General features: G+C 48.8%; 1 protein-coding gene across 1 annotated transcript; it reads right to left on the reverse strand.

Annotated features, from left to right (window-relative positions):
- Positions 1-1,204: 1,204 nt before the first annotated feature.
- On the reverse strand, positions 1,205-9,224 carry LOC135389871 (neprilysin-11-like). The gene is made up of 2 exons (XM_064619903.1): positions 9,062-9,224; positions 1,205-3,520 (listed from the first exon to the last, which is right to left on the reverse strand). The coding sequence occupies exons 1-2, from the start codon at positions 9,136-9,138 to the stop codon at positions 2,920-2,922; spliced, it is 678 nt and encodes a 225-aa protein (XP_064475973.1). The 5' UTR covers positions 9,139-9,224; the 3' UTR covers positions 1,205-2,919.
- Positions 9,225-14,613: the final 5,389 nt, after the last annotated feature.

Consider the following 14,613-nt stretch of genomic DNA (forward strand, 5'->3'; position numbering starts at 1 on the left):
TCTCCTTTCCCTTTAACCCTTCTCTTCCCCTTCCCGTGGATGCACCGAGCTGCTACCCCCAGTGAACTGACCACACCTTTCCCAAACATCACTCCCTCTCCACGACGCCTGCCGCACCAGCCCTATGTTATGGTGGTACTGGGAAAGGAGCGGTGTGCTCTGGGAACCGGCTATTGTCATGGAAAACCACCCACTACGTAAAACAAGCCAGTATCTCTCAGTACAGCCTTCATTCTGTACAACGATCAACGCCAGAATGACAGGCGAAGTTACCTCACCTATTCTCGTCGTAGAAGTGGACTACAAGGACGCCTCCAGCCTCATGGTGCCGGTATACAATACAACGGCATCCAAGAGATTCCTTCTAACCAAACTCTTCATTTACCCTGCCAACAACGCCGTCGTAGAAAACCTGAATCTGCATAACATGCGAATGACCGTCGTGGGAGACTTCGCAAGCAAGTTTCGCAAACGTGTACTATCAATGGTTCGATTATGTATTCGATTATTTATTACAAATGACCTCGATTTGCATCTAGCCAATCACGGTAAATTACCATAACGCGTACGGAAACAGCTACTAGCAGCTACAGCAAGTAAGCTACTCCAATCGATGAGCTCAAAACGGCAATCTGCCCAGCGATTTCTGCTGTAATTTCTTCCCTCCCGTAGGGTGGTTTTGTCAAGGCTATACGGTACGACACACCCCTGGTGCTCAGTTTCGAAGGGGCTTTGGACGAGACTACTCGTTTCTGTGGCACGGACCCAGACCAAGCCCGTATCAGACACCACAGACTTCTACCCTGCCTTATTCGGCTGTCAACCGGTCAAATCCCTGTCCGCTGCTGTATAGGGAGGTTTTTCATTAGATTAGGCTCAATCCATACGGCATAATCATATACTGCAGCGTGAACCAGCCCCACCTGGGACGCCCAAACGTCTGTGCTTGCGGTACGATACAGTGCCATACTGGGGGTAATACGATGTCATCGAGACTCGTGCACCTGTTTGTAATACTCGCCGCAGATGTCGAGAATAACGGGACGTATTGTGGGACGTGTGTGGAGATATACGTGTGTGGAGTGTATAACGGGACGGAGACCTTTCGTTCCTGCCCGCCGGAGGAACCCTGCACTTTGCGGTGATACTTTGTAGGTCTATGTTGCTTCAGAAATACTCATTTATGCTCATTTATTATCTCCAGATACCTTTCGTACTTGAGCTTCAGAACAGGCGCATCATTTTAGCGCTTTACCGTACGGAAAACAGATATTTAATGCTTGAAACAATAATCATATCCCAACGCATCTTGACCATGGGTTCATGGGACTGTATGGAGGACAGGAAAATGCGGCTGCGAACTCAGGAATATCTTTGAGGGGCTCGTTGCAACGCAAATGGGGTGACAAGTCTCCTTCCAATTCGAAATCGGTCGGACCTCCGGAGTTGCACCACCTATAGCAAGTGCTCAGGAAGAATAGTTTATCTCCGTCGACGTCCTTATCGGCTATCGAACCCGTCAAATACTTCTTGTACGCTCTGTACGCTGCGCCTATCCCGAGGAGGTCCGCCGCGTACAGCTTCTCGTAGAGCGCGTCGTAGTACGGCCACACGACGTCGCCACCCAGAACAGTCAGGTTCTTGGCTGATTCAGAGACATTGTATGGCTTCCACGTGGCGTGGTTCGGGCAGTGCGCTCTGGACGTGTAACGAAGGTCATTCAAAACTGTTTGTTTGAAAAAAGGGGATTGGCCGAACTCGGCGTCTCCCAGGAGTAGAGCTGACGCGATGGATGCTCCCAGCGAACCATAGTTTACTTCTGGAGCGGCCTGGTTGCTGAAGAATGGAGAGAGAGTAGCAAAAAGCGGGACATCCAGGGAACACGCTCGTCGCGTGCGAAACGTCACGGCCGCAGATGTAAGATCGGCGTCGTGAGGGTTCTGCGCCCCAGCCGAGACAATAAGGGAAGCCATAACGATTCCGGAGACAAGCATGTACGCATCCATGAAAGTGGGGAGCCCTAAATCGTTGAAGGCATAGTAGTAACTTTCTGCTGCTGTTCGGTTGACGTTGAGGATCTTAAAATCTCGCGTCTGGAACCACGAGATGTTATGGAATGCGTCGATATGTTGGAGTGTGTCTGACGCAGCTCTTACGGCGTCTGTGACACCGAACGCGAAACCGGCGAAGGGGTCCGAGTCGATCTTCTCAAGGACAGGCCAGACAAACGCATAAGGCATCAGGGACATCGTAATGTTGTAACAGGTCCAGCGGGTGCCTTTTAATTCGGCGCTATGTAAGTTACTCGTATAGATCAGTAGAAGTTTCGCGTACTTCAACACGAATTCTTTTGCCTCCGTCTCGTTCAGCTCACTGAAACGATGGAAGAGCTCAGCGGATCCTTTAGGTATGACGAGTGGCGTTCTCATAAATGTTTTTGGTACGTATTTCCAGAATGATCCGACCCATGCTGGCGACGGGGTGTTGAAGTCCGGAGAACCAAACCAAAGTTTTTCTGGCGTTGTTTTATATGCGTCGCCGAAAGACACCGTCAAGAAAGGATGCATGACAAAGTTGACAATGAAAGTAGACTGAAAGTCCGCGCTACTAGCGATCTGTTCCAATGAAAGTGGTAGGTGTGCTTGTTCCTCGAATCCACGGACAGGTTGCGGTGAGTTTATCGGTTTAGAAATTGTGTAACTCACAAGATCTATAATGTCGGGCGAAGCAACCATTTCGTATTCCGCTCCATCTGACGTACTGGACCATCTTTTGAACGACTTTCGCAGTTGGAAGAGCACGTGAACGCCGTGCAGCGACATCCGTATGGCTACATCGATGGGGTCGAAGGATCCGTTTGCAGACGTCAATCCGTAAACATCAAGATAACTCACAGTTGCTCGCAGTTCCTTCTGAAAATTATTCTCTCTTTGCTCGCATTGCTGAAATAGAAACCGCAGCTTTCTCATATGCATTCGGGGAGCGCAGATTCGGGGGTGGCCTTGTGGCTTTTCTGGCTTCCTCCATGATGTATTGGGCTACGTTGTCCTTGCGGTGCAGGGTCACTGAGCTCACTTTTTGAGAGGAGTTAAAAAAACCGGAACAAGCGTAGGTGAAAAAGTCATCGCAGGGAGACACATTGGGATTGGTAGCATTCATGTAGATCTGCCGGATGCACTCAGAGGACTGGCAGAGGAAGTCGTACTTCGGAACTAGGAAAGGTGCCGTGGTAGTTCCTACAGTTGTGTTGGTGGTTGTGGTCGTCGCACTTGTAGCTGATGTTGAGCTGCTAGTCGTGGTTGTAGGTGTTGGGCACGTGCCCGGTGCCTGGGTTGTTTCCGTAGGGCACTGTTTTCTTTGAAAGAGCAGGCTTGATACTAGGAAGTTGGCCAGTACTGCTGCGCAGAGGCACCCGAACAGGACGAGCATGACAATGACGGTGTGCATCATGGAGTCTGCTTTCTTCTCCTTATCTTCGTCTCTGCCACGCGCTTCTGGTTCCATTGGTGGGGGGCCTCGTCTGCAAATAGTCAATTCAACAGTCATTATAAAACACGAGATGGAAATGACTTTGTTAACGTAAGTAGCGGCCTCAGTGGGTGATATGATCGCGTGGCTGTGATGATTAGGTGATTCTCCTATGATGATTCCAAGAAAATCCCCAAGACTGATGAGCGGAAACCCTCCAAAATGGCAGCAGTTTGGTTGCTGTTATGAGTAGAGGTGAGTGCGGGTATGGAAATTCGTATCCGCAACCGCACTCGCAGCTCAGCTCCTGCGCCCGCACATTCCGACGGGTACCCGCATACCCGCAGGTCAGACATGTACAAGAACGTTAACGTTAGAATGTAATTAAGATGGGTATAAACACATGAACATTAAAGTAATTAAGATAGAGTACAAATACTTCAAAAAGTACTTCAAAATACAATTAGGCTACTTTTTATCCTTGAACGCAAAAAGTCACCGGTCACTGGTCAATGAGGCAAGTCGCCGCTATGTCAAATGAATCACCTAAAGCCCGCGCACTACGCTAGCCACCGCTGTGTGATAGGAGTGATCTAAACACAAAAAGATGACAAAGATATACCACATAACTCCACTTAAGATATGTGACCCAGAACAAAGCAAACTTCTATGAGGTCCCTGCTCGGCGAGGTCAGAATTCGGCGTCACCGCGTCAGGGCACACATAATAGAACCCTCACTAGCCAGGATTGGTACACACGGGGCAAGATCTCTAAATGGAGACTTCCAAGAAGGGCCAGTGTCCGGGTAAGTCCATTTCCATTGAACAAGCAAGATAATGAAAGGACGAGACACAGAAAGTTTAAGAGGGACATACAAAATATATAATTACAGTATTGAGTGGGAAAATACCATAAAATGTATTTTAAATAGAGTACAGATATACAAAACAAAAGTCTTGAGTACCAAAATACTGCAAATTGTACTTGAAATACAATACTCCCAATATGTACAAGTCTGCCGCAGGTGCACCCGCACCGCAGCCCAGTGCCTACGAATGTTTGGGTTATGCTGCATGATCGTCACAACACGAAATGATATGTTGGTGCTGGGCACACGTTAGCGAGCCAGTTGATCTAGTTTTTAGCTTACTAACGCGAAGCGTACCAGTCGTCGTGTTGAAGATAGCCAAAATTGGTCTCATGGTGGCCACAGAATGACAATGACAACAACTTTATTTTGAAATTATGAATGTGGAATTTCATCGTCACAGGCGATGCCTTACACTACCAACACTACCCCCACTACAAACCTTCCTCGAACCGCGCTCTCCGGGTCTCACAATCAGCGGGACTCTCGCCCCCCCCCCCCTCTCTTTCAAAGCGTAAGCATAGAACGTGATGCCAGTAAATGGCAAAGCTGTCATCATCTCGCACACCACGGAAGGACTGGATATGGAAAGGCACATTTTGGATATTTGGGTTCGCAGTAAATCGGGTTGTACGCCAAAAGCCGACCGGCTAGGGTTTTGTGCCTGCGGGCATTACGGGAATACCAGCGTAATCCGCGGAGGCAGTGCACCTTACCCGCAGCCCACGAAAAACAAACCAGCGCGGATACGGATCCAGGACAATTGCTCACCGGACATTTGCTCACCGGACAGTTGCTCACCGGACAATTGCTCACTGGACAATTGCTCACTGGACAATTGCTCACCACAGAACCGCTGAAGCCGGACAATTGCTCACCGCCGCTTTCACCGCACTTATATGTAACTTTATTTCGCGGTTTTATGTGATGTGATTTTAGTTATCGTTTATGGTGCTCATAGACTTGACTTTTTATTTGTTAGTTGAACTTGGATGTACCTCGAAATAAAGTGATCGAAATCCTCATTTCAAAACAAACTACTGTAAATAAATGTTATCTGGCTATACAATGCACAGTTGCGCGCGGGAAACTGCCAACAGCGAACTTAGACTAACCTGGACATAGCGGTGCAAACACTGAACTTGGACAAACCTAATAATAAACTGACCACCGTACTGTTCAGTCGTCTCCGCCCTACTAAGCCTAACGGTAGCTAAAATGTGGCTTTCGTTCGCGAAACCGACTTGGACAGATATAGAAAATTCGTTAATTTTAGTGGTTAAATGATGATGTGATTTTAATCTTCCCCGTCTCGTGCCTTGGAAGATCCTGGTGACGCAGGCATGAGCGTACCGAGGGGGACAAGGTCACTTTGTAAAATTGCGCACTCTTTATTCATAGGTCATGATTATTTTCTCAGAGTCATCATAATATGAACCTGTGAACACCCGCACAGTCCGCAGCGTCCTTCTCCAGGGAAGGAGGTGACGTGGTTGCACGCTTTGCCCCCCTGGAAGCCTTTGCTGCCCCCCCCCCCCGGGAAATAATCATCTAGGAACGCCCCATGGACGCAGGTCCTGACAAAGATGATTCAGGTGTGCCTTCAAGTGGACGACCTCTCGCCTCACCCTCTTCACTTGTGGATTCCTAGATCTATTTGAAGCAACTTACACAGCTAAAAAAGAAGTTCAGCTAACATAAAAAAGTCAAGCGCCAGAAACGCGAAATAAAATCACAATATAAGTGCGGTGAAAGAGGCGGTGAGCAATTGTCCGGCCTCAGCAGTTTTTGGTGAGCAATTGTCCGGTGAGCAGTTGTCCGGTGAGCAACTGTCCGGTGAGCAACTGTCCGGTGAGCAACTGTCCGGTGAGCAACTGTCCGGTGAGCAACTGTCCGGTGAGCAACTGTCCGGTGAGCAACTGTCCGGTGAGCAACTGTCCGGTGAGCAACTGTCCGGTGAGCAACTGTCCGGTGAGCAACTGTCCGGTGAGCAATTGTCCGGTGAGCAATTGTCCGGTGAGCAATTGTCCGGTGAGCAATTGTCCGCGCCCCGCGCGGATACTGGTGGGTAGTATCCGCGGGTATACCTGCATCGCACTCATCTTTAGTGATGAGCTGCCTTCTTCCACGGCCTGCTACTATACATGCAAAACAGAGTCCTTTCGCATAAAGGCTTATGCTCAATGCCTTGCCAAGGCTGTTGAAGTTCAGTATTTACGTGGATTGTTATATCGACTGGAAACACCAGGAGACTAATCGTCATGATCGGATGGGGAGAGTTTACGTGACAATCAACAAGTGACAACGAGTTACATGAGCGGTTTCGGTCGACAGATGTCGTCTGAACGTCTGAACCACCTCATCGTAGCGACGTTGTTTCCGCTGTGTCGACATATGCCGGTTCACATGGAGAGCAGCAATCGACTCGTCCAGTCGAACCGCGAACGGACTCTGGCACAGTGCTACCGAAGCAGCTAGCAGGAAACACGCTAGAGAAGCCTAAAAAAGTCGCCAGATGTCGCTTCTAATTTCGCTAAAAGTCTCTCCAGACATGAAATTGCCGCGAACCTGTTTTTAATAGCAAGCTTTTCTCGCGCAATCTGTCAACGTCATTTTGCTGACGTAATTTCTAAAGTTTCTGCTGGGTTTCCGACATCACGTGCGGCTTCTCTGTTGTGCTCGTTTCTTGCTATACAGCTAGCGGTGCCAACGATCTTTTGTGTTCGGACATTCGGACGTCATCATCCGTCGGTCGGTCGTCAATATTCGGCACTTCGCATTGTGTTACCGATCGCTTGTCTGCGGTCGCTGTTCTGCGGTCGCTGTTCTACGGTCGCTGCGACCGCGACCACGAACCGCGATCGCTGTTACCGATGTCTTGCGACATAAAGCCCCGAATTACTATTAGCATTGTGCTTTTAGCGTCGATGTAGTGTGTACTTTGAGACATTCAAGAAGAAGCACACTGCACTGAAAGCACTGAAAAGTACCTCGGCAACGTTTCAGTGCTCTTACGGGAACATGGAACTGAAGAAATTACGGATACTTGTCGGAAACTTATTCTAGTGCCGTCGAAACGACCTTTTTCTGTCATATACATCAGTACTCTCCTCCAAGAGTACGGAGGTAGCAGTGACAGAATCAGACGCGCACTTGAACAACACACAACAGGTGGAGGAGAAAAACCGAAACTAGCCCGCCATACCGAAACTGATTTCCCTCTCTCCCATGGTATCAACTCCCCATACTGCACCGCGTCGCTTGGCATCATGGGATTTTCTGAACTGGCCTATTGCCGCGAACCTGTTTTTAATAGCAAGCTTTTCTCGCGCAACCTGTCAACGTCATTTTGCTGACGTAATTTCAAAAGTTTCTGCTGGGTTTCCGACATCACGTGCGGCTTTTCTGCTGTGCCAACAAACTTCGGACATTCGGACGTCACCATCCGTCGGTCGGTCGTCAATATTCGGCACTTCGCATTGTGTTACCGATCGCTGTTGTCTTGCGACATAAAGCCCCGAATTACTATTAGCATTGTGCTTTTAGCGTCAATGTAGTGTTGTGTACTTTGAGACATTAAATAAGAAAAAACCTTTTTTGAAGACAGCACTGAAAAGTACCTTGGCAATTAATGCTCTTACGGGAACATGGAACTGAGGAAATTACGGATACTTGTCGGAAACTTATTCGAGTGCCGTCGAAGCGACCTTTTTCTGTCATATAGATCAGTATACTCTCCTCCAAGAGTACGGAGGTAGCAGTGACAGAATCAGACGCGCACTTGAACAACACACCGATATTGTTTAACCTATGTTACATTTGGGAGAGGTAAACAAGGGGGAATCCTCCTCCATGTAAAGTCCCCCCCCCCCCCCCCGAGATATTTTCTGGCTACCATCCTGCATTAAGAGATGACAAACTACGTGATTTTTCGATGCGGCTACCGTAGCTTTCGTAAGGGAAAACCTGAGAGGGACAATGACAGAGTGTCTTCGGGATAGCAGGGAATGGTCAGATGTCAAAACACCACCATGGCGGCAAAACGCGTTCGTTATGACGTCATGAGTATACCCTAATAGGGGTTGTTAAGACTGGTCACATGACACCACGTGACGCCGCGTGGTGGTGCTGCAGTATTTCTTCTGGCGCGCTATTGTGCCTTCTTGTCTCCAACGGCGTATGTAGTTGGCGGATTCGATCTCTCTTCGTTCTTAAGTGGCATTGGCAGTAGGTCATTGCCAGGGGACAGCACTGAGAATATCTTCAACGTTCCTGCAGGTTCCTAGTAGGAACTTTAGGGAGACTATCGTCGTTGATCAGTGTCATGTGACGCTGTTCTCATAGCTTACAAGAGCTTCTTTCGTGACGTAATTGAGCATGAAGTCAGAAGAGGCACGAATACCCCACGAAATATTCTCGTCGGATAGACCGAAATGTGCAATTACGAGTGATGTGCGAAAATAACGTACCCCGCTCGTTACGTGAACATTTGACAACGACACGGTGGCACCGCATAGAACATGCACGGGGGAAGGGGTTCCTAACCTAAACCTCACCTGACCCGACTTCGCTTGATCTAAACCGGCTAAAACCGCCTCCATCTCGGCACCCTCTGGGTGGAGTCTCATTGCTGTAATACAGCCCCACTATATGACTGCGCACACCTGCTTCTCCCGTTGCCCAATTCCATGCTTCAAGGAAACAAGAACAGGATAATCACTTACTCGCTTTGCTCCACCTGTCCGTACTGCGGTGGAATGTCGTCTCCTGTCCAAAATGGTTCCAGAGCTGGACGCTCCATGTTCCGCACAGTGGCTTAGGAGGCACCGTTCTACCGGGAAGGCAAGCGATAATGCTTTGTTGCCAGATCTGCACGGGCGTTCTGAACGTTTCTCCTTCTTCCTTTTTTGCACGTGGCCGTGGTAGCGATGGAACTGCTTGTCACGTCAGCGCCACGACTATCGTAGTGGCGTGATCGAGTTTCCTGGGTCGACTTCGCAGGGAACAAAAGCACGTGATTGCCGAGTGATATGTCAGGATGGTGCATCCTGCGACAAGCTTCCAGGCGTTCCAGTACGGGCGTTCCATTTCAGGTTGCTACAGGGGGCGTCGTACGTCGTTACGTAAATTTGCGCAACAACACTGTTGGTAGCGATCACGTCGTATGTTTCATCGATTGTGTTACTTCCACACAGCAACGGATCGCTCTGGCACGTGCTGGTGTTGCTGCCGGCACCGTGAAACAAACACAGTGAACCCTGCTTAATGTGACACCCGATAATCTGACGTACTCGCTTTGTGACAGTTCTTCCTGGGTATTCTGCGACTTATCCTACTATGACCAACATTACTATTGCAAGGGTTATTATCGTCTCGCTATTATGACCCCGTTTGGGTAGCCCAGGGAGAGGCTACCAGACACCTAAGGCGGAGGGTGACAAGTGTTAAACTAGGGAGCCGAAGGCTTGCCGTGATTCCGGATGTTGTAGACCTCGGAATTACTCATAGTGGTTTTTGGAGCTGCCAAAGCACTGTAGTGTATCAAGAGCCAGTGACCCGGTCTCATTGTGCTGCCGCTGTCGTGCACGTAAGAATGGCCCGAACGAAGCGATCCTTGTGGTCAGCGGAGGGCGCGTTACTAGCTACTATAACTATTTGTTTTATGACCAAAATCTGGGGCAACGGTTCCAAGCAGCACAACAGCTTGGTCCAATATTAGACCAATATTGGCAATGTCGGGCCAGTATTAGACAAAGATTGCACAATAGAAGGAAGTCACCCAGCCTCAGAACGTCAAATACATCATGTTCAAGACTGGATCAAATTGGGCCAGTATTGCCAAGATTGGTCAATATTGGGTCAAAATGTTGTGCTGCTTGGATGGTGGTCATATTAACGAGGGTTCACTGTATCGTATAGCATTAGTTTAGCGAGTCACGTCGACATAAACTGTTCGCGAACGGAAACACGGTGCGGTCAGAATGATACCCTGGTTCGGCAGTGACAAAACCGTTGTGACAAAACCAACCGTTTCAGGGGAAACGAACCATCAAAACACCGTTCGAGAGTATGGCTAAAACTACCAAGCTATCAACAACAACAAGCTAAACTAACTAAAAACAAACAGCTAGCTAAAATTACCGCCGTGTGTGTGTCGCTACCATGTCGCATTAGCCACAGAGCCGTTTATCGGGAGAGTTTGGCAATTCGTGGGCCTGTTTTTATATAAGAATCATAGTTGCACACACACACACAAAACAAGAAAGCCTGGATCTGAGCCGAATCCGCTTCTCGGCCGGATCAGTCTGCCGGATGATCGCTGGTGTAAGGCCGAGAGCCGCCCGTGATACGAGGGTGTATCGCGATTGTCAGCAAACTGGGAAAACTGGAAACCTGGAAAGCCGAGAATTGTCAGAGCATTCTGACGACATTGGAAAAGTGAGGGGGTGGTGAGGGGGGGGACAGCTAAAGTAAGGGAAAATGGCAGACAATAGACCTTTCCCCCAATGGCCTATGCGCATGCGTATGACCTTAAGTAGCACAGAAGTCATTTTTAACACCCAGTTTTCTTCCTATAAAACTGTTAAGTAGGCCAGTAAGATGCACCATGCGAAGTAATTTACACCACAGAGTCATAATTATCGCAGAAATTGAATTTAAAATACGCCGCAAAAAGCGACCGTGCGCAACGGCGGTGAAGAGCAGTACCAGCCTGTGATCTGCCTGGAATCTCGCGCTGACGCTATAAGGAGAACGCTCGCTGATTGGCCTAGAGAAATGTTGTCTGCTACTCCGCTGTCGTCTGCTACTCGGCTGTTCGAGGTTCTGATAAAGCCTTTCTCCTTGCCTCGGTAATGCTTCGGCCGCTCCTTCTATCCCCAATTCTCCGGGAGAACTGGCAAAACAGGTTTACGGCGGCAAAGGGACAAGGCGCTGACCTCCACTGACCGGCGAACCAGAACGAGTTCTCCTTATACCGGTGACATCTGTGACGTGGCATCATACCTCCTCATCCTCGTTATAGCTGGAGTGGCGAGTTAAGGGTGAACGCGCGGAGCTATGTTTATGTGAGTTTTTTTCTGGGAAACAAATTGCACACATCGAAACCTTTCGCGCTATTCGGTATAATGACACACATTAGATGTCTTAATCTGAATTTTTTTTTGATGGCCCTCTGTACTCCTTTAAGGCGCCGGAGAGGATTTTCTTCGACATCACTAGATGGCGCAGTATAGGTACGACAGAAGTGGAGACCACTGGCGAGACCCTACGAATGGCGCGACCTTGTTGGACCCACTCCGGACCGGTTTTGGTCCTTTGTGCTATCCACGTGGGATAGTGGACGTGGACCCACTCCTAGGGTTGCCACCTTTCGGAATGAAAAATACCGACTGGGGAGAGGAGGTGGAATAGATGGAAAGGAGGAAAGGCTCGTGGGAAAGAAAAAGCGGATGAGGGACGTTCTAGCTGGCTCGACACAACCACCAACAGCTTTGCACAACCACTGCTCTTGTCCCCTCCGAACACAAGATGTAATGAATAACAATGAAAATAATAATAACAATGAATAATCATAATAATGAATAACTAAGAAAACGACTGGTGACTGTGGAGTTGGGTCTGTGCTCCAGATTTATTCAAGCTGTAGTGGAATGTTGAAGGGAAAACCCCTATGAAAGGTCTTGAGCCACAAATACCGGCACAAGGCTGCCGGTATCACCTTTCTACCGGCAACCGGCAGAGCGCGCAAATAATCGGCCGTGCCGGTATAATACCGGCCTGGTGGCAACCCTACTCACTCCGGACCGGTTTTGGTCCTTTGTGCTATCCACGTGGGTTTGTTTTGACGCGCGCCGAGCATGGTTCGTTGGAGAGCAGCTAGGATACGACGCGCATGTGAAAAAGGTCCATTGCCACGACGATACGCAGCGAACCGCGAATCCGATTAGTGTGGCCGTGCGGCCACGCAGTGCGTAACAAACCAATACGACAAACTCTGAGGCAGAAAACTCGGCCAGCCTCACTAATCAATGATATTAAAAGGGGAAACAAGGGCCATATATATGAACTACAGGATTTTTTCTTTTCCTTTAAAAGAGTAAGGAGAAACATGTATGTGCAGGGGCCCTTGCCCCCCCGGAACATGAACTGGGGGGGGGGGGGCGCCGCCTCCCCCGGGAAGTCCCGCTAAGAGACTGACACCAACCTTTGGGGCTCGGTGCGCCCGGGTCAAAAGAGCGAAGAAGCACCAACCCCCAAAATACATCTTGCAATCTTCGTTCTTCTTTCGCGCTCCCATGCACCAGCGCCACCACAGTATTGTTGCGACGACTACTTCGCCACCCAGGAACTCGACACCATGCATCTTTTCGTGATTTAGATTTAAAAGTGCATTTTTAGCTTTGGATTTATCGATGTCTTATTTTTAAACGCTTTCGCTTAAACGCTTTTCGAGTTTGGAGGATATTTCCTCCAAATGCCCATTTCCACCGACGTCCCAAATCAGCCAAACGCTCATTTCCACCGAAAAAATGTTCGGAGGTTCTATGCTTTCGGTTGATCTGGGCTTGCGGGTGGCAGTGACTCACATCCCCCAAATGCTCTTTTCATCCGAGCGCCCAGAACCACCGAAAGCGGGATACTACTTGAAAGAACACGCTTCCCCCGTGTTTCAGGGAGAGAAGGGTTAGAAGGAAGGGTTCCAAAGTGTGCGGAAATCCAATGTACAGCTCGAAACAGAGTTAACTCGAACGGCTGAGCGGGAAGAGGGCCACCCTAGTGGCGCTTACGAGAAATAAAGGGAAAGAGTGTTTCGACTGTCCCATTTGTGCTGCGGGGGTGTCCGCCTTGCCATGAGCTGTTGACTCGGCATTGTCCTCAGCTGTGGCATCGTAATGTTTGTTTGTGTTTGCGGCGGTTATGTAAAGGGGTATGCCGATACGCACGGATGCGATGCCTTTATCTCGTTGATACAAGCGACGGTGGTCGCGTTCGCTCAGTGAGGCATTTTCAGAATCGTGATAAAACAAACCAGGATGCGCGGAGTCTAGCGGCAATTTTATTGGATTTACTCTTCACCTTTGCATGTATCAATGAGATAACAGCATCCGTCCGTGTGATATCGGCCAACATACACCTTTACATAATCGCCGCAAACCCAATAATCGCCGAAAACGTCGCGATGAAAAAAAAAGAAGAAGAAGAAGAAAAGGCTGAGGGTAATGCCGAATCAACAGCTCAAGGCAAGGCGGACACCCTCGCAGCACAAGTGAGGCAACTGACCAGAGAGGGTCACGTGACCCTCGCCGTCACGTGCAGTCCCTGGCTGCTGCTCATCCGGTGCGCGAAATGTCCTTTCTGTAGCGTAATGTACGGGGTCCGCTGACTTTTACAGCTTCTTTTGTTCCCGTGCTTAATAATTCTCCCTCCAGATGTAACAGATATGATGGACATTAAAATGAGAGCTGACGTACAAAATCCATATTAAAGAAGCCTGAGTTTGGGTGGGTAGAAATGACATCATACTCGGTGTGTACAAGTCATGTCATTTCTACCCGTCGAAGCTCAGTTGTGAAGCTTGCCAAGGAAATGTATAAATGAGGTCGCGTTGAAGAAGTGATCCGAACAGAGGGTAGGCCCCATTTCCTCCAAATGCCCATTTCCACCGACGTCCCCCGTACGGACCCTTTCTTCCCTCCAGGCTGTTGACCCACAATTCGCATGAACCTTTAACACGCCATACCTAACCCTTTAACTACCCTGTCGATGATGAGGACGGTGCCCAGAAGGAGGACAGTCTCTGTTCGAAATATCGGCGTCTCCTGTCCTGAGGCAACTCCCTTCCTAAATTTTAGTATAATAATTTAGTAAACTATAAATTTAGTATAACTAAAATGTAGTGTATTTAGTAATTTTTGGCTCTCGAGCGCTTCTCAACGTCTCCTATTCGCTGGAAAACTACGCAAAAATATACACACCGGACGTCGCTGAACTAAGGAGTAGTTTGCCTATCGCTCGCTAGCTGGCTCTGCGAAAAACTCGGTACCCTCACTAGCGACGCCGCTGTGATGCCTCTTGGGGTGGATTCTCGTTTCGGTTTCGTTTCGGTTACTTATAGTAAATACAGTCATATTGGGATGAAAATGCGATTTACTTGGAATACGTACGTTGTTTTCGTCATGAATCACAAGGAAATATCAACGCCAAACACCCTCTTACACGTGCAGTGCCTTGATATGTGATGCAATGTGCGGATTCTGCTCGAGAACATCCGCAC

Source organism: Ornithodoros turicata, chromosome 3 (assembly GCF_037126465.1).
Source record: "Ornithodoros turicata isolate Travis chromosome 3, ASM3712646v1, whole genome shotgun sequence".
Taxonomy (NCBI): Eukaryota; Metazoa; Arthropoda; class Arachnida; order Ixodida; family Argasidae; genus Ornithodoros; species Ornithodoros turicata.